The 19,923-nt window shown below is 35.6% G+C and overlaps 1 protein-coding gene and 1 long non-coding RNA gene across 3 annotated transcripts in view; one reads left to right on the top strand and one right to left on the bottom strand.

Annotated features, from left to right (window-relative positions):
- Nucleotides 1-19,923, bottom strand: part of LOC121673369 (integrin beta-like protein 1) — a 131,589-nt gene that overhangs the window by 44,045 nt on the left and 67,621 nt on the right. For both annotated transcript variants that reach the window (XM_042046629.1, XM_042046628.1), the window contains exon 7: nt 16,776-16,922. In XM_042046629.1, coding sequence (XP_041902563.1) covers nt 16,776-16,922 — 147 coding nt within the window. The remainder of the gene's footprint in view (nt 1-16,775; nt 16,923-19,923) is intronic.
- On the top strand, nt 228-17,096 carry LOC121673372. The gene is made up of 3 exons (XR_006019193.1): nt 228-325; nt 12,001-12,004; nt 17,086-17,096. It is a non-coding gene; the product is annotated as an uncharacterized LOC121673372 (long non-coding RNA).

Raw genomic sequence — 19,923 nt, 5'->3', positions numbered from 1 at the left:
TTGCCCCTCGCTTCTGAAAAGGACTATAAAGGGATCTTCTGAAATAACTGAGCAGGAGATCTCCCCACGGAAAGAAGACGAATCTATTGGCAGAAGACCACGAGGACTTCGTCTCATCCGTTGGTAGCTATTGCCCCTCTTTTTCCCCCTCTCTACTTTGTTTTTCTCTCTCTCTCTTACTCTCTTCTATTGCATTACTGTGTTGTGGGCACTTAATAAAGGTGCACTGTTTTGATTAAAACTGAAATCTCTTGTGTCCTTTTACACTCTGAGATCGATAAACGAACCATCACGACCCCCGCTTGCATTAGCGGATCGTGACAATGTTCCACCACTGGACATCTAGGCATGTTAGACCCCAAAGAAAACCTGCTGTATGGAGGTGATACAGCCTTTTTCTATGTCCTAAAAGATAGCTGTCAAGAAGTCACCCCTCTCTGAGGAGAAAAATTTCTATTTTAATGGATTTTAAGTAGCATAAATCATTAGAACTCTCCGTTATCTAAATGATATATTGCTCCACAATCCTTTTAAATTAATCTAGAAAAGATTATGTCACCCTGCTGATTCAGTTCATACTGAATACTCTGAAGAGTACAACACCAAGCTAGATGGACAAGATGGAATAACACCTGAAAATGTCACAATATCCAATTTGTGATGATATGAGTCATTCCTATTGAGGAAGAACCACATCTGAGAAAGCTCTTCAGAAATACAGATACATGCCACATGACAAAATGACAGTCAATATGCAATTCCACATCAGTAAGCACTGTTTATAAGGTCACTCACTTAGTATGAGTTATCATCCGCCCCTAAAGGAGCCTCAGATCTTATTTAAGATATTACTTACCACTGGCTATGTTTGCATGTCCTCTTTGCACTGCAGCTAGGTCTAGCTAACCTAAACACATCATGTCAAGTTTCATAACTGTTTGCTCTAATGAAAATAACTCTAATCGTTAAGTATTTAGAAGTTAAGCAAGAAAAACTGAACAGGAGAATGAACCCTTGTAGAACACTTTTCTTTCTATAGAGTACCTGCTTATTAGATCATCCTTGAAAGTTTGTCATCTGATAAATGATCTACCTGATCTCAATAGAAACTGATACAATTTGTAAGTTTACTGGTGTTCAAGCTTCCTGCCCAGAAGACTGATGATCTCTTCAAGATGCACATAAGATTGGCAGTGCTCAACATCAGGAATGAGAGATTTTCTCTGAAATTCCTGTAAATTACTGTAAATATATTCACTGAGATGACCCAAGAATGGAATTGTAATTAATAACTGAAGTTTCGCATGTGAGATAATTCTACAGGTGACAGATTTTTGCACAACTTGCTTTGATTTAGGTGCAAGTGCTCATCATAATGCATTTAATTTCAGACCTCTGAAAAACCTGTGTTAATGTTAATTAATACATTTGTATTTATATTTTTAATGCCCTTCCTTCTGTCTTTTCAGACTTTTTTTTCCTGCATCTTTCTTTTTTGACATTGCCACCAAAGAATTCTTAAGGCTTAGGAAATGATAAGAGCCATATTTACACTTCTTATGATTTACCTCTATGCACCATTACCATTTTTGCTGTCTTAATTACTGAAAATTCTTATAAAGTTATGATTGAATGTTTATTATTCAATTACTGTTCCCCTGTATCCTCACAAATACTGGACAATACCTTCTTGACCATAAGATTATGGTGATATCTCCAATCAAAAATCAGTCATCTATGACTAGTCAGTGCAGGAAGCTAATTAACAAATTGACTGCTTCATATATCCAAGACCAAGAGGCCTCTAAGTTGATTACTTCTTGCAAATATCTGTATTATATGATAATCAATTAGGCATCACATTCCAATTGCTAAGTGATCAGCTAAGGTCACACTCAGGTATCAAAAAATATCTTGGAATCTGTGATGTGAAACAAAAAGATACTTAATACAAAATAAAGTTCAGGCTGTTCAGATTAGCTATCTCATTCTTTCTACATCCAGAAGAAGAGGGGAAAAAAACAGCATATTTCTTCCTTATGGTAACAGCTTTTAAGTATTAAAACATGCTGAAACTAATAGAACAAAACTATTACTCATCTGGGCACAAGCTCAAAAAATGTTACTAGAGGTAAAAACTTGAATGAAAAGATCCAGAATTCGTAACATTTGTATGCCAACTCAAGTTAAATATCAATCCAATAATGATAAAGACGATTAGTAGTCAGTGCTTTTTGGCATAGGCATCGATTAGGATATTAAATCAAATTTAGTTGACAAATATTAAATTGCACCTCTAATTCAACAGAAAAGCAGAAAACAGAATTCTAGTATGTCATTACATACATAGAAATGCATATATTTGTGGTATTTCTGGTTTATATTAAATCCCTTTATCTTCAGAGTTCACTCAAAGCTTATATGAAACTTTAAAGGGTGGGAGACACTTTGGGCTACTCTTCAACTGTGCCCCAGTGCATGTCCTGTATAAAAATCTGAACCTTTTTGCAGTGGGGGATAAATACCTACATAAAATTAATGTGATTCCTTATGTGTTGAGGTAGTATTTTCACTAAGAAAGCACCATTTTTGAAGGTCATTTCCAATGAAGACTGGGTAAATGGAATAACCTCTGAGCAGCAGAGCATTACTGACAACCTGAATATTCTTTCCATAGGCATTTTGTGCATAATCATAAACATAGTTAAAATATCTTTCTTCTTCCCTGGGTCTCAACTTGGCCCTCTAACTACAGGGTTGTGACAAGAATCACCACTGCAACCAGGTCACAACCCACAGGACTTCTGATAGTCCTGGGAATAACAGATTTTTCTCCCAGTAAGCACAAATGTGCACTCAGGTAAAAGTCTAACTTTTTTCTTCAGAGTTAGGGGGTATAAGCCTTTCCAGGTCAATTGACCCTGTGGCACAGAGAAGATCAACTTAGCTCTTCTGTTTAACACAGCTGTACATTATTAAGGACTGAAAGTCACTGCAATTCAAAGGCTGGGTTTAGAAACTGAGCCATCACTGGCATTAATTCATTATTTCATAGATACATATTCGTTGTCACTAATAGTTGGTAGCTGGAAGGTGTTCTGCATTTGGCAGTACCTCCTCCAGCCAGAGGAGGCTCATTTGCCCAGAGTCTGAGAGGCTGCTGCTCACACTCTCCTCGAGCTCACATCTGGATACAGATCACTTTTACAGGCACAACGTAATGGAATGTGTCCACACATGATAGCAAACTGAACCAAGGGCACTGTGTTCCAGTATCCCAGCTGGGAAAATTAGAATTTTAGTCCACACAACCTCAGGGTCCTATTTACTTGTTGGTGCCTGTGAAATAAACATTCAGCACAGGCAAAAGCCACAATGATCAATATCTGGATTACGCACTGGAATATGCAATACATTTTGAATTTCAATGGATCTTGAAATATCTTTTACACTTCAGCTGTTCATTTTTCATTGCAAAGGCCATGGATTCCAATATGATTAATGCATGAAAAATCTTCTGGTTAACTTCCATCAACATAACTTTCTTTGAAAGCAGCCCTCTGATTTCAGTGTGTGTTGGAACAGGCCACAAAATTTCTGATGCCGATATACATCTCCTTTTTAACTTTAGTGGGCTTTGGATTAAGCATTCAAATAGGCAAAAAAAACCCAACCAAACAGCTGAAGAGCTATAAACTATACCTGGTCTTGGGTCACTGAGTTATTCCCTCAGTTCTGCCACAGATCTGCTACAGAAGAAATGGCTGGGTCTATAGTCTGTAGGTGTTGCAGACAGTAAGCAATACAGGAGAAAAAAATTCTTAAAAGAAGTTTTCTAGAATGAAAGCTTCAGTAATATATAACTCTAAACTCTCTATTAAATATTCTATCTCCCAAAAGAGGAAAAGAAAAACCCTTTCCTTTTCCTCACCCAATATAAAAGTAAAAATTACTGCGTGAGTTGAATTTGTATCATTCCATTATTCCATAATTATTTTCATTTTGGAAAGAAAAAAAAAAAAGAAGACTGCTTAGCTGAATTAAAGTAAGGAATTCTGACAGATATTTCAAAACAGCAGTCATGTATGATTTCCATGAATACCCTGAAAAGTAAATGTCTATCATCCACCCTCCCTCCCTGCAAAAAAAACCCCAAAACAAACTGACAAAAAACTTTCAAACTTTTAAGTTATTTAGTTAATATAAAGAATGCCATCTACCGGCAATAACAATAAGTAGCACTGTTTGTAAGTTGCTAGGTGGGGTAAGGTTGCCACTTTCACACACTGCAAACAAGTCCAAAGGTCATTTCTTCAAAAAGAAATCTCTAAATTTGAAACAAGGTGTTAAGTTGCACGTTTCTCTTCAATGTCTATTCTTAATCATTGCCTTATGTTTGGAAACAAGTCCCTAGTGGGAAATAACAGACTAGGTTCATAATCCACCTAGAAAGAAGGATTTTTTGTGTGTGTGTTCCACAGCCTTATAAACACACAGTACTGGCATAGGTACTAAATGGACATCTCTCACAATGAGAAGAAAGACATGGTATAGCAATCAAAGGGTTGTTGTTAACAAATTAACTCCTAACGCACAGCTCCTATGTTGGCCTGCATCGATGAGGCAGAAAATGCTGTTAAAAGATTCTTGAGTAAACTGATAAAGGGACCCCACCAGACACATAGCTTCACATTAAATTCTCTGTCCCACAACTTTTCAAAAACATTCATTGTTAAAGTGCTGTCATTTTGAAACATGTAATTAGGCAATGACTGATTTATAATAAGCAAAGTAGATGCTGATCATTTATTATAGTACATATGAGAAATAAAGTACATATTGCACTTTGCAAAAAATTAGGAGCAGCATGTCTTCAGATATTCTAGCTGTAAAACCATGACTATGACCCGTGAGAGAAAAAAAAACCCCACAAACCAACAAAGAAACAAAAAAAACCCATTCAAAACAACCAAAAAATCCAAAGGTTCAAATAATACCAGTAATGTTTATTATGATTTGCCTGCCTGTCTCTGCTTCAATGTCTCAGAGGGACCAGATTCAGCAAGGATTATTATGTTTACAAAACAGCAGCTTCTTGAACCTGGTATTTATCTGTCTTTCTGGAAAGCTGTATTGTAAGACAGTTGTTTTGCTTGGTTTTACCCAACATTATGCTTTAAATTTTAGAACTGGAGAGCTGAGGTAACAGTAAATTTCACTGAAAGTATGATTTAATCAGAAGAACTTATTTTTTTGGGGTCATGTCTTCCTTTATTGGCTTTATGAAATGTGATTTAGATGACAAACTAAAAAGAACAAAGACATGGACAAATATCTGACTTCAAGTGTGCCAAAAAATAATTTTCCTAACAGAACTGACAAAGCTGTCTCCTGAAAGTATTCTGAGCACTGGATAAACGAAGGTGGCAAGGAAAGGGCAGAGCATTTGAACCCACAGGCCTATTGCTTAGAAAAACTTCAGCATTTCCTGTAAAAGAAGTGCATTAGTGGCATTCAGGAAACAAAAATGACATAAGGTATTACAGCAATTTCTAGTTCCTCTTTGTGAAACCTTGTGTCAGAAAGAATCACAAATTCTGGGACAAAGATTTTGACTAGGAAGAAGACTTTTATTAGCGATTTCTCAGTATGGAGATAAGCTTTCAGCCTGACTTTTCTTGATTTTGAATTGTCTCTGAACTTTGCACAAGTTTTCCCCAAACATAAACTGCAGAAAACAAGTTTACCTTAGAGTTATTGCCCAAAATTTCATATAAATATTTAGACTTATATCTAACTAAGATTTTAGAAAGTGTTTAGGCTTTTATTTGTTAACTATACTTCCGACTATTCACTGATAACTGCAAAAACTCTCAATGAGTGATCAAGAGCCAATACTCCCCCCAACTGCACTTCTCTCCATGTTCCTTTCTTCCATTTAAAATATTTAATCCAGTCTGGACTCAGGTCTCATAATACACAAATATCTATAATAGCATGTAAAAGCAGGGAAACAATTTCATACATCTCTCTCTCAAGGTGCTTGTGCTGTCTTTTCAGTTTTCCTAGGCAAAGCAAAGAATGCAATTGCTTACAAAATCACAGGGAACAAAATACTTTAAGCACTATCCACAAAAAATGTTGCTTCGTGTTTGATAGACTTAAAACTCTAAAGAACATCTTTTTACAGACATTCTTACTTAACAGCAACTCACAACATTTCCTTCTTATTTTTATCAGAAAAGAAAGTGCTTGTGCAAGATATTATGCTTTTTTTCCTTATAAATCACATATTGATCACTATGTATGTTCACACCAAAGAAGCACCCTCTGAAAGTAACAGAGTAGAAGTTCAGCTTAAATATCAAAGTCATGTTGATTTAAATTCACCATTTGCTAAATGTATTAACTTCTAAAAGTTTGTTAAAAGAAAGATGGACATTTGTTCTTGATAGGAAAGCCTACATACTTTGAAAATGAGATTAACTGACTTAATAAATTACCTTTATAGTGTTCTGACTCTTAGAAATACCTGTATCTCTAATGTACCAGTCAGTGCTTCATGCAAAGTTGGCAAACAGCACTTCAGAATTGAATAAAGCAGAACATAACTATTGATATAAACATGTAAGTTTATTTTTGACTACCAGAAAAATAAAGTTGGTTTAGCTTTTTATTGGCTTTCTTCATAACAGAATTTGAAGAAACTTTTAACCTTTGTCCCTATGTGCTTCAAATACCCTACTGATATGCAGTTACCATGGGAGTGGAATAACTAATTTTGTACCATAAGAACAACATAGCAAAATGCAAAACAAATAGCAAAATTGCAGAGAAATAATGAACTCCTCAAACAAGAAATTACAAAATAGATAAGCAAGTAAGCATTGATTAGGTTAGAACTTGGTCAGGCCTAAATCCAGTTAAGAAAAAGGGGGGGGGCCATTTTTGCCACAGAAAGTTGCACTTCTAAAATTATTCTATCAAGTCCAGGCTTTCTTTCCAAAAAGCAGAGCCTAGAAAAACACATCATGGTTTTCACCAGCAATCTTAATACTTGCAATCCTTAACAGTTTTCAGCTTAAAAATTGGTTTTATTTGAATTTTCAGGGTCTTTCAGATATTTTTAAGTAAAAATTTTCATATGCACAAAAGAAGTAAGAAATCAAATTACTCAATCAACATGGAAACCTATTAATCATCTGTCACACTACACAAAATCAGTTTTGGGTCAGAACTGATCCATTTATTTTACACAAGTTGCTGCCTTGAAAAAGGCACAGAGCAAGTAACAGGTTCAGAGTAAGCAGTGGGTCCTTGACATCGTGTGCTGGAAACTCTTGTCTTTCTTTCATCTTTTCCTGAGGGCTTCCTAGACCTAGACACCAACCTCAGTGCAGAAAGAAAGTCAATCTTCATGAGAGTAACCACAGTACAGTATTTGATAGATGTCCCTTTACTAGTCAATTAAATGGGATTGGTACAGTTCCCCGGCAATGAGGCCAACTGGCATGGAAGAAATGGCATCTGTACTATCAAGGGGTCTTCCATGAAGGTGGCCTCCTCCAGACTGCCTACTGGGACCAGTGACTAGCCCACACTAATTCCTGAACTATAATCAGGAGCTGTTTGGAGAGAATACTAGCTGGCACAGGGCAAAAGTGGGCCAGTGGCTGTTCTAGCAATCCAAATTTACAGACAAGCAGATTGCAGTGCCTCAGGGTGATCCATAGAACTATTTAACTTACTAGTAGAGATGTCACTGCCAAGGCAGCTCAAAACACTCTACAAATGACAAGTATTCAGGAAACGACTCTTATCTGCATATCAGCAGCAGAAGTTCTTTGCTCCAGCAGACTTCTATTAACTTTATTTAAACTAAAGAAAGACACTACATTTGGGGTAAATAATTTCATAAATTGGCATGATCCATAGAACCCAAATGCAGGCATCTAAATGTTAGCCCAATATTAATTCTTTTAAGGACAGTATGGTAAAGTATGAATTATGACAATTCATCTTAGAGTAACACAGAAATATAGAAGAAATGGGCAAATTGCTTCTGATTTAAAAAAAAATATCACTCCACCAAAACCAAAGGCTGAAGTATCTCATGTTTTTATGTCTAGATAAATTTGAGATGAACCTCACCCAGAATAGTCCTCTGTGTTTTTACAATAGCTAGCATCTATCTAACATGATGACTTGACTCTGTTGTGCACACACAAGTCAGTTCTGCATTTCCAAATGCAAGTTGACTTCATGCACTAATGTTTCAATATACATACATTTCTTAAGGGGATGAGTAAACATTTTGGACAATACAGACCTTAATCTCAGTTTTTGTTGTACCATACAACTTCATGACTTTACAGGAGATATTTGTTCTAGTAAACAAGCTGTAAAATCTAATCAGCTCTCCCACATAAACATTTGCACACATCTCACTTGCTTCTTTTTTCCAACAGAGATTCTTTTGGAATGTCTCCTGTTACTGTGATTAAACTAAAAACAGTTGATATACCAAAGTCATGAGAGAAGGTACTTAAAGGTACTTCCATTTTAAATAGCTGTGTCACTTCCAGAAATACAAAATGAACTGGCATCTATGTCTCACGTTGTATGCATTGCAAAAGCATATTACAATTACCCTTGCACATTGCAATGAATAATTTTTTCATCAGTGTGAATTATTCCCATATCCCTGCAAGTACTCAAGACGTTCATAAATCCTGACTTCTGGTCAGACACCACTTTTTGAAGTGAACCAAAATAGGATAACTTGGAGCAGAAAAAATCTAAGCTACTTTAAAAAATATTATTAATTTTAATTGGTTATATCTTCTCTGACTGAAATGCATAGCTTACATTCTACCACCTTACAAATTAGTTTATGATATCAAAAGCAATGATATTTAATGTATGTTAGGCATCCTTCAGCAGAAACTAAAAAAACTCCACCTCAAATCTCTGACTGACAGGATTTACTGCTTAAGAGCATGCAGTTTCTCTGTCCAGCACTGACAACAATGTATTTGCTTTCTAGGCTCTATAAGCACATACCATCCATCAGAGGCCTTGATGTGTTGCGGGTCTATCTGCAGCTCACTGTCTAATCAAATGAAAGAGACAGACCAGACAAAAGATTAAGAGGAAGTCTAGCATAAATGAGTGTCAGTCCAGTCTTTGATTAGGTAATGGCAGTTATGATAATTACAGCAATCCAATACAGGAAAACATTCTAAAATTGCCAGCCTGTAGCAAAGTCTCGCAAGTATCCACTTATGCAAAGCTTTGCCAGAACATTTTGAATACTAACCATGTTCTTTCAGTTGTAAACAGCATAATTTGGCTTGATAATTTAATACAGTGATCTATTACATATATTAATACATAGGTGAATTCTTCTAAAATATAGTCATCATCTACAGTTGTATATCTCACTGGATTGCAAATAGAGCAAGCACTGAAGATTTAACCCAAATTCACACACAGTTTTAGGCAAAACTATTATTTCTCACATACTGTTTTTCTGGATAACGATTTCAATATTGAGACTTTCATGTTATATAAACAAAAGGCAAATATCATTTTTTTTCTTGGTTTGTGTTCTCTATTATGTTCCCTGCTCTGCTAAAGAAATCAAGTTCAAAAAATTTGAAAAAAACAGGGGTGCCTGAAAAAAAGGTCAACTAAAAAAAGACACACTAACAATCACTGAACACTGACACTTAGAAGAACAGCAAAGGAGAATCATGCCAATTGAAATGGGGAGATATAGGCAAAGAAGATTAATCAAGACTGGGATACAGAAGAGACTATGTACAGAAGATAGCTAGCTGTCAAAAAGAAGGCAGTCCTGGCCTTCAAGGTCTTTCACAGATGTCTTTCACGGATGAAAGAGGTCTTTGCTGGAGAAAGAATTACAATCAAGGGAACAAGAATGAGGAAGACAACATCACACACAAAAAGAAATTTGCAATGTGTCCAGAGGTGGTAGCATTTCAGAGGCACTGACTGAGAAAATAACAGGTATCTTTCACGTTGTCATTGCTTACAGCCATCAGAAAAACACATTCCTCCCTGAGCAGTAGGTCTGCTATTTTATAGATTTGTGTCTTTTGTACCCTAACCATTCTTACCCTTCAGATTAACCTTACCTAAACCAGTGCCTCCAAATACACTCCAATAGGCATATGCCTCATTAGAAATAAAACTGTAAGTTGGCTGTGATTAGCAAGGCCTCCAACCTTGAGGCTTTCTTCAGCTCTAAGAAGGACTGCAAAGCTTCATTTACATCCTTTCTTGATCAGATGGTCTGTAGTGGACACCTACCACACTCATAGTAAGTAATTACATACTAATGTATCACATATGAATAATCAGATATATCGTATGTAAATAATTGATCTGGCCTCTTTCATATTCATTTAAACATCAGAATTTGTTTTGTCCTTTACTGCCTTTCTTACTGGTGAGAATAAAATTAAATATATTTTAATGAAAACATGCTACATTGAAAAAGAGCGTGTCAAATTATTCTGGTTGGTGAGGTGGCATCCATGGTTTAAAGATTCCTTTTTTTATACTGGGCTTTTATCCCACAGCCTTAATTCCTAAGTATCATCCTGAACCAGATATATTACTTTTCCTCAATTCTTTACTGCTTCTCAAAATTCTCACCATGAAAACAAGTGAGAGAATTCAGAACAGTAATAAATTCTATTACAGAATTACTTCACTATTAGAATATCACCTAAATCTCAGAAACAGACATCTTCCAACACACCCTGCTTCTACCAGAACAGATTAAAAAGCACTTATGCAGAAACAAAGTACTTTATGAGCCATTTTTTTTTACTACTGAGTTATAAGCACTGCAAGTAAGGGTTCACTGAAAAAATGAAATGTTCTTTTGATTTAGTCTTCCCTTAGTTCCTCTGTCCCTACTTGATGTCTCCCAAAAACACAACAGTATAAAGTAAAAACAATAGCAAGGAGTGCTGTAGGTGGGTCACAAACAAATATGTAGCTTCCTATACAAAGAAAAACTGAAGTGTTGAGCTTCTGAATACTTTCAGATTAAAAAAAAAAACCAAAACCGATAAGAATTAAAATTTAAAATTCAGAAGCCTTCCTAACAAAAGACAGCATCCAGTGTATCCTGCTTCAATTAAGAGCGAAGGCTCAAACAGAGCCTGAATCAGAGAAGCTGTTTAAAATCAGTGATCTAAACTATTGATACCCAAATCTAAAAGGAGTGGGATGCAAAGATTTATTTCTATTTTTCTTTCTTAGACTTCAACAGACAACAAGTGGAGTGCAGAGTGCCAGTCCAGCATATAAGAGTACTCCAAATTGTGTAACGAATACTGTTAGGCCAGCTCATTCAGCATTAACATGTGCATAGCAAGAGTGCCTCTCTGCTTGAAGTACACAGATGTAGAAAAGAGCTCGATCTCAAAGTTGATGAGATAAAAGCTAGAGATGTGACACATGAGTTGAATTTCTGTTCTGTTCTTGTTACACCAGCTAATAATGCTGCTTGCTGCCAGGCTGTCGACTATAGTGCTTTAATTAAGACCTCCTTCAGAATGCAGGGGTCATACAAAATGAATGAAAACAGCATGCCAAATTCAGAGATGATGTACATTAGAGTAATTTACACTTCAATTAAACAGCACAATTTGCATAATAAGAGGCTGCAGTAAAGAGCTAGTAGCAGGGGTAGCAACCTAGACTTTACCTTAGGATTGTTTACACTTTTCTGCTCTGACCCCATCCTGTCATGTAGAAAGTATAGTGAATTATTCAAATAGCAACTTCCACTATCATCTCCCCTTACTAAGCCAACAAGCCATAGGTTTTAGAAGCAATGTTTTTCTATAAGTGTCTAATAGAAACAGGAAACTTTTTTTGTTGATCAGTTTTGGCAATATCATACTAGAGAGGGACCCCAAAGTCCTTAACTAATAACTGTACCTAGAACAAAATAACCAGGACTGTGAGGACATAAAATCAATGAGGCTCCAGTGGTAACAGAAAAACCAAAAGGCCACCAGCAGCCCTTCTAACCTTTAAAGGCATCATACCTAATTGTAGGGACTTACCTGTTGGGAGAGATCAGCATTACCACTACAGTTTGTATAGATTTAAAAATCTTGAATATACACTGAATGATGTAATTCAAAGCTTTATATCAAGCTACAGTAGTTAATGACCCAACCCAAAAATTATTTACAAGCTGAATATTTTATGTCATGTTTTCCGTCGGTCATGTAAGACTTCACAAAGATCAGAAGAGAGTTGTATAGTTACACCTGGTTTTAGGCAGCTATTTAGCACATTATTTTTATCTAGGTTCCATCCACTCTTGTCACTACACAGATACAATTCCTTATGTGTGTTCCTCTTTCCTTCTGCATATGTTCACCATGTTGTATCGACTGGAATTTACAACAGTTGACACAACAACAACGTGCATGCAATGAGATGCTTCAGAGCAGCATAAAGTGCATATCATACAATAGTACACACAAGATACTCCAGAAAAGGATTAAGTCTTTGCAGCAAGCACTGGCCAAGGGCACTGCTCTTTGGAGCCCCCACTGACCCTTGTTTTCAGACTTCAGGAGATGGTATCTTGCCAGACTGGCAATAGCATTACAGAACACAAGGGATTTATTCTCTGTCTTAGTTCAACACAATGAATCTTTAATAATGCATTGAACACTGTTGCTTTTCCATTAAGTCAATCAAAATCTAATAATTTTAAATAGAGAAGAAACAGCAAAGTTACTGTAAAGTAATTCTGTCAGTAAACTTTCAAAATGCCACACAATTTTTGAACTAATAATTTAGTATTTTGAAAATGGGATTTAGGGGCCTTTTTAAAAACAACAGAAATTTTTGAAGTACAGAATCAAAAAATCCCTTCATTTTTCAGTTAGCCAATGTTAGAGCACAGGTGTAAGGAGGAACTTCACCAATAAAGAAATAGTTTCATTTTCTCCATGTGGCAAATAACTAAAAGCAATTATAGAAAATATATTTAAATGGTAAAAGACAATGCCAATAAGAAGATTTTTCATTTATCTATCTTTGGAAATCTTCCATGGAATGGCTGCGTTCACCAAGGGTAAGTGAGGAAAACAAGATTATTTTTAAAAACCCCTCTCATCTATTATTCTCAAAACCTACTCTTTTTAATTTCAGCTCTCTTCCTGAAGGCTTTTTTATTAAAACTATTTTTAAATCTGCTTTGTACCTGAAGGGGAAACTCAAGTGAGTGATGTGCATTTTAAAGAGAAAAGTGGTTTGGCTTTTCCCTTAATCCTGATAACAATATAGTATTTCTTTATTTCTAACCATAATGATTTTTTAGTATGTCTTTTCCTTTATCTCTGACACTGGTCTTGCTGCACAGTGTGCTCTTAAAAGTAACTGATTTTCACTGTGAAAAAAAAATGACAGTATTACATCTACAGTTAAAAGTCATGCAGCAAGTTTAAAAAAAATCAACATTCTTGGGAATAAAAGTGTAGAAGCAATTCTTCACTTTATATGAATGAAGATGCCTAGAATCGCTCCTCGTCCTCAAAAGACTTTTGTACGGAAAGTAATTTTTGGAAAGTACTTAATGTGTTTTTATTCCCAAAATTTTCTTTTCTCACTTTATATATAACAGGAACTACTGATGGTATAGGCAGCCTGATTGGTGTAACTGAGAGGATTTCTAATTCCTCTGTCTTTATAACATCATTTTAGCATGTAAACATTTTCATTTACTATGCAGTATGTCAATATGAAGCCTCCTCTCTCCTTCACCTGCTGGAGCAGCTAAGAAATGTAAGACCTCAGTGTAATATGTTTTTGGCAGCCTCTCTGTTCTCCCCACATGCCGACCAGCACCCATGAAACAGCTTGTTATTCCTGTGAGCAGGGAAAACCAGGAAGGGAATTACAGTCTGAAAACCAAGTTCACCTTTTCATCTGCTCTCAGAAGAGCAAAATGTAGACTGAGAAATTATAATTTATAGCATTTTATAGATAGTGATTGTCTAATTGTGTTTTTCCTAACATTTTTTTAGTTCTCTAAAACTTTAATACAAATTTATGTACCCCTGATACATTTAAGGTACAAGAAGATGCTTTTTTCACTGTTATTTTTCTCCTACACCTTTTTTTCTCTTGCTGAGATTACATGACTAATAGTTAAGGGAACCCAGGGTTCTCAAAATCTGTGTGAGATGTGCCAATTCTCTTAGTTTCCATTGCTAAAGACAAAAAGAGTATCTAAATCTAAAAAAAGAGGTACAGATGAACAGAAAACATTCTTTAAGGAAACACTATACATGGCAAAATCATAAAGTCATGCACCTGCATCTCTGGACATCCTGTTGTGTGTCTTATTCCATACGTGAACTGCCTTACCAAAAGCTCCCACTAAATAAGGACATAAGTACTCAACTTTCTCAGCAGTGCAGTGGATTACTGACCTGTGCAAGGATTACTGTTCCTCTACCATCATTTTCAGATGGAAAAGGTAACATTTCCTTTCCCTTTTCAAACTTTCCTTTCCTCGTCACACAATCTTCTCTAAGGACATCAGAAAAATTGGGAATGTTTTTACAAGTGTATGGCCTTTCCCACTCCTGAAGACTTGAAAGAGATTGTGTTTGATTGGAAAACCTTATTTTGTTTCATTTGCTTGTGTCACACTTCTGCCCGTGACAAGCAGTGAGATTTCAAAATGGCACCGAGTCTAACTGCGCAAGTCGAATGACAATTTTTCGTAGGAACTAACCCCTACTTTAGCAGCTCAGAAACTTTCTTACACTTTTTTTTATATCCAAAATATCACGGAAGGAAGGGAAATCCATGGAGTAAATCCAAGGTAAAAAAAATACACTGTCCAGTAAAACACAGATGAGTAGACTAAAATATCTTCCCAATTTCTTAAACAAAATTGTTCATAGGACTAAAAAAAGATAATATTTTCCATTTTTAAATGGAAGTTTTCATGGGGAATTTTTTTCAAGCCTGGAATGCAGAATTTCTTGTTCCTTTATTAGGAACAAGCAGTTGTCTATCACACTATGTCCTAAATCCACACCTGTGCCTTTTGCACTCCTTGAACACCTTAGTGATCTCTTCTTGTTTGGAAGTCAAAGTTCAGTGAAAGCCACTACCCATTAAGCCTTTTGTTCCCATAGATACTGCTTTTGAAAATTTTGACCAACAGATCGTTCAGTCAAATGAATTCACCTGCAAATTACTTATTTCTGCCAGTATCTCAACAGGAGAACATTCTCAGCATCATTAGGTGTTTTTTCAGATAGCCAAGAGGGTAGAAATATTGTCATTGATGTTAAAATCTTTAAACTTACTCTTCTTATTATGCCTAATTTAAAGAATTCAACACTGTATATTTATTAAAATTAAACTCGGTTTTATGATTTTCATTCGTCCTTTGTCATTTGACTCTCAGAGAGGACAATGCAATTAAATCATGCAATTAAATCAGCTGACTCCAAGCTCTCAAGATACACAATTTGTAGTGCAGCAGATGAAAGAAGAGATATTCAGCATCCATAAGGGCAGGAAGAAAAAGATCCAGTATTAAAAAAAATAAAGTAAGTCAAAAGTCAATGCTTCTTTCTTTTAGTTATCATTCTTGCAAACATGAACAATAAAATTATATTAATTTTCTAAAGATGCCTATTTTCCAAATAACTTGTAGTCAAAAATTCTGGTGAAAAATTTTAGCAGGAAAAGAGAGATACAATTAACTGGAAAACTGTAGCTTAATTAAGAAAAAAGCAAGCAATTCTGTCAATACATAGTTCTTTTAAGATACTCCTAATGCTACATTTATGAAGTAAATGAGCTGCTAGACAATTACAGGGGGAGAATAGTACAATTATCACAGACATAACTTGGGTAGACAGCCTACAATTTTTGACTATGTTAGATAGCATTAGTGAAAGAATAAATCACAAATGAACTGACATTAAGGGTCAAATGCAGTAATTCAAGAGTTGCTTTAGACCTTTCCCAGAAAACACTTAAATAGGTAGAATTCATAACTTCAATTACCAGTTCTAGCAATATTCTGTCCTGTATTTACTTTTCTCTCTTCTCTCTGCAGAAAACCACATTTTCACACAGCTACAGAGGAAAATTAGCAGGTTCTTTTCCTTCTGAGAAAAATTGCTTGCAACATGTATTTAGTGACTTACTATATATTTTTAGACAAAGCTTTCGAAAAGGCTACAGTGTCACAAAGAAATGCTTCAAATGAAAAGCCAGTGGCCAACTAGCAAACTGTGCTGAAGCACAGCTGCATTTTATAGAAGTCAGTCCTGCACCTAAAGGGCAGTTTCTTAAGCAGAGAAAATCCAAGCAGTCCTTATCACAATGGTGGCACAACATTTTACACAGGCTGAAAATCTCATGCTGCTTTTGTCAAAAAATTTACAAAATAAATTCATATTTTTAACGTATCTTTAGTCAAGATTAAACTATGGCAATTTTCAAAGCACCCTTGAAAACATCCAAAATAAACATTAAGATACGTAAAATAAAACACATAGCAGGAAAAATAGGTGACCTTTGTATTCTTTTCCTCTCTTCTCCTAACTCACAGGGTGTGATTCATTAACAAACCAAGAAGGTACATATTTTTTAGTACTAGTAATGCTAGACATCTGTTAATATTCTTTTAATGGAAGTACATTTAAAGGGCAAGAAAATTCTTCCAGAAATGTGCTTACCTCTTCCAGAGCAAGGTAAATTAGAATTTCCTTGGCATTTCTTAGCACTTTCTTCAACTGACATTGGACATGAACGTGGATGTTCACACCTTTTCCCAGTCCAGCCTTCTTTACAGTCACATCTTCCACAATTACACTGTCCATGACCTTTCCAATGAATACAATTCAAGATTAACCTCCATTCTGATGAGGTATAAAAAACTCATAATTGGATGAACTTTATCAAACTTGGGGCTTCATTCAGTAATTAGACTGGCAAAAAATACAGCCAATTCACTATATCTACTTTTGTTTCTGAAAATAGCACTAGTCTACCATTCCATTTGAGCCATATTCCCTTTTCTGGTTTTTTCCTTAAGGGATGTTTTGCCATTTAGCATGTGATCTAATGCAAAGGATGGAAGAAGGATTAAAAATATACATTTCAACACTGTTTCGAAAAGTGGAATGTCATAAGGCAGTATTTCATTTGTGTTCTTTTTCTACCATAGTTGCAGCATATTCTCTCAGAAATATATCAATACCATCCTTTATCTACTTGCAATCAACATGATCCCCTAGAGAAATGTCACATCAATGCCAAGCCTCAATCCAGTGCCTTCTACTACAGCGATATACAAATAATAAAATATTGAAATATTGGACATAATCAATTCTCATTTCAGTAGGACAGTTGGATATGGGTTTTGGTTGCATGTTTTGGACTCTTCCCTGCACGTACATTTCCTCTATATGAATGCAAACATATCCAATTTTTCTTGAGTTTTTCTCCAGAAAAACTAAGAAAACAAAGATCATTGTCCTTCTCCCTCTTTATGCTCTTTGCGTAAAGCAGTGACATTCTGGCAATACAACATGTTCCTTGCACTGAGAAAAGCTTGAGAATCAGCAAAACAACATTCCTTGCCACAAAATCAAATGTTTATTTCCATGAGCTTGGACAGCAGATTAAATCTCTCACCATTTTCACACAGTCATCATTCATTGGACACAGGGCCAAAGCATTGCTCCAATGTCCACTTCTCTATCCATACTCTTCTTGAAAACCATAGTTACAGACATTTTATCTCTTTCTAACCATACTTGCATTTTAAGACTAATTTATAAAACATATTATTTTGTCAGTTCACAAGGATAAAATGGGAGGAAGCAAGCATTCCAGTAGCCATCAGAGCGCTCCCCAGAATATGTTTTATTAATTTCCCAAAACAACTTTTCTTTACCAGTCATTTGGGTTTTTTTTCAAAAGCATAACAAGCTTCCTCTTGTTTAGAGGGTGAGTTTAGATTAGATTATTAGGAAGAAATTCTTTGCTGTGGGGGTGGTGAGGCTCTGAAAAAAGTTGCCTAGAGAAGCTATGGATGCCCCATCCCTGTAAGTATTCAAGGGAAGCCTGGATGGGGATTTGAGCAACCCAGTCTAGTGGAAGGTGTCCCTTGCCATAGCAGGGGTTGGAACAAGATGATTTTTAAGGTTCCTTCCAACGCAAACCATTCTGTGATCCCATGATTCTGTCCTTTGCTTTCATGTGTTCCTGCTGACAGGTTGTGAATTGTATTTATGTTCCCTGACCCAGATAGATACTTATGAGAAGATTATGTGCTTTCATACAATAGTTTCTTTGCTAGAGCCACACCAAAGGAACTAATGAAATATATGAACATACGAATTTTCTTATGGAAGCATGTTTTCTTTCTGTGTCAAGTCATGAAAGCTACTATCTCTTTAAATGAAGATAATCACTTTAATGTTGAGAAGATTTCTGAAATACAGTTTTCAGAATTCAGTAACATTCTGAATAGCACTTCAGGTGTTAAAAGAAGGCATCCAGTTGACAATATGATGTACTGTGAAATAACAGTCACCTCAAGCCATATGAAGCTTCTGCAGGGAGCTGCCCTTGTGTGATGTCAAATCCTCACATCAGGGCTGTCAACCCCTGTAATTTGTATTTTATTAAATGAAAATAGAATTTCATTCAGTTACAGTAAAACTCTTTACATGAAAACGTGATTTCCTATAATTTCTACATGCTACTCAGGACAAAGTGGTTTCTTGTCTCTACCTATTAGGTAGACAGAACAAGACAAGAAAATTTTGTATCATTTCTGTTTGATGAAGGTTTTAAGAGAGATGGATTATTTTCCCTAATCTAACAAATCACTCTTGGATTCATTCCAAATCAATTTACAAATAATTGTGAGAAACAATGAAGATATTTTGCAGATACACCTAAGGGTGCACACTTAGTGCAATAAGTAAATTGTTTTCATATAAGCAATTAAAAAACCTGTCCCGCTACAATTCCTCTATCAAACCTTTGATTTAATTGCAGATTCTGCCTGTCTACCACAATAAACCAAAATTAAAATTTATGCATCGTTTCTATTTCTGAAACAGGACTAAACAGCAGGACTAGAAGACATTGTTCACACTGCTGCATGTGCAAATGGATTTTTTTGCACAATCTATTTTAGGAATGTATACTTGGATGGCCAGCTAAGACTGAATTAGGCTTTTCTAAAATATAATGGAAAGGGAATGGATAAAAATAATTAGTACTAAAATTTTTGACGAGTTGACAGAAAAATAAAGCTATACTTCAACTTGATTTTTAGTCACATTAAGCAAACCATATGCATCCCTCCTTTTATATCTAAGTTTTCCTCATTTACAGTTATGTCTTTGTAATAAAGAACAATGTACCAGTCCTTAATCTGATATCAAATGGCAATATCTTCTCCCAAGACCCTTTGTAACTGTCTGTACTTTCTTATCCTCTGCTTTCTTACAACCATTACCATCCTGGGCAGCAGCAGCTGCAAAGGCAGTAACGTCCAGGAAAGGGAGAGTTCAAACATCATTATTTCAGTTCTACAGCATTATTTGTAAATGCCACAGGCTTGCTTTAATCTAATTAGCTTTAAAACTCCTGTGTTCACCCTTAACTAGAGAGTGCATTTACCTTGTTGATTCGAAGCTTTGTATTCCTTAGCTGATGCTGATATTTTGATCAGTGCCTGAGTGCTATAACTGACAGCAACACAGTGATACATTCAAAAATTGACAACAAAGTCAATCTTCCTGCTGCTCTCATGACTGCACACAGTTCTACATCATTCCAGCTCATTCATTAAATAAATCTATA

Source organism: Corvus kubaryi, unplaced genomic scaffold (assembly GCF_017639235.1).
Source record: "Corvus kubaryi isolate FWS band 111438036 unplaced genomic scaffold, C.kubaryi_AGA036_p1.0 65367, whole genome shotgun sequence".
Taxonomy (NCBI): Eukaryota; Metazoa; Chordata; class Aves; order Passeriformes; family Corvidae; genus Corvus; species Corvus kubaryi.
The sequence above is the reverse complement of the archived record's forward strand: the minus strand, read 5'-3'. Positions and strand labels throughout refer to the sequence as shown.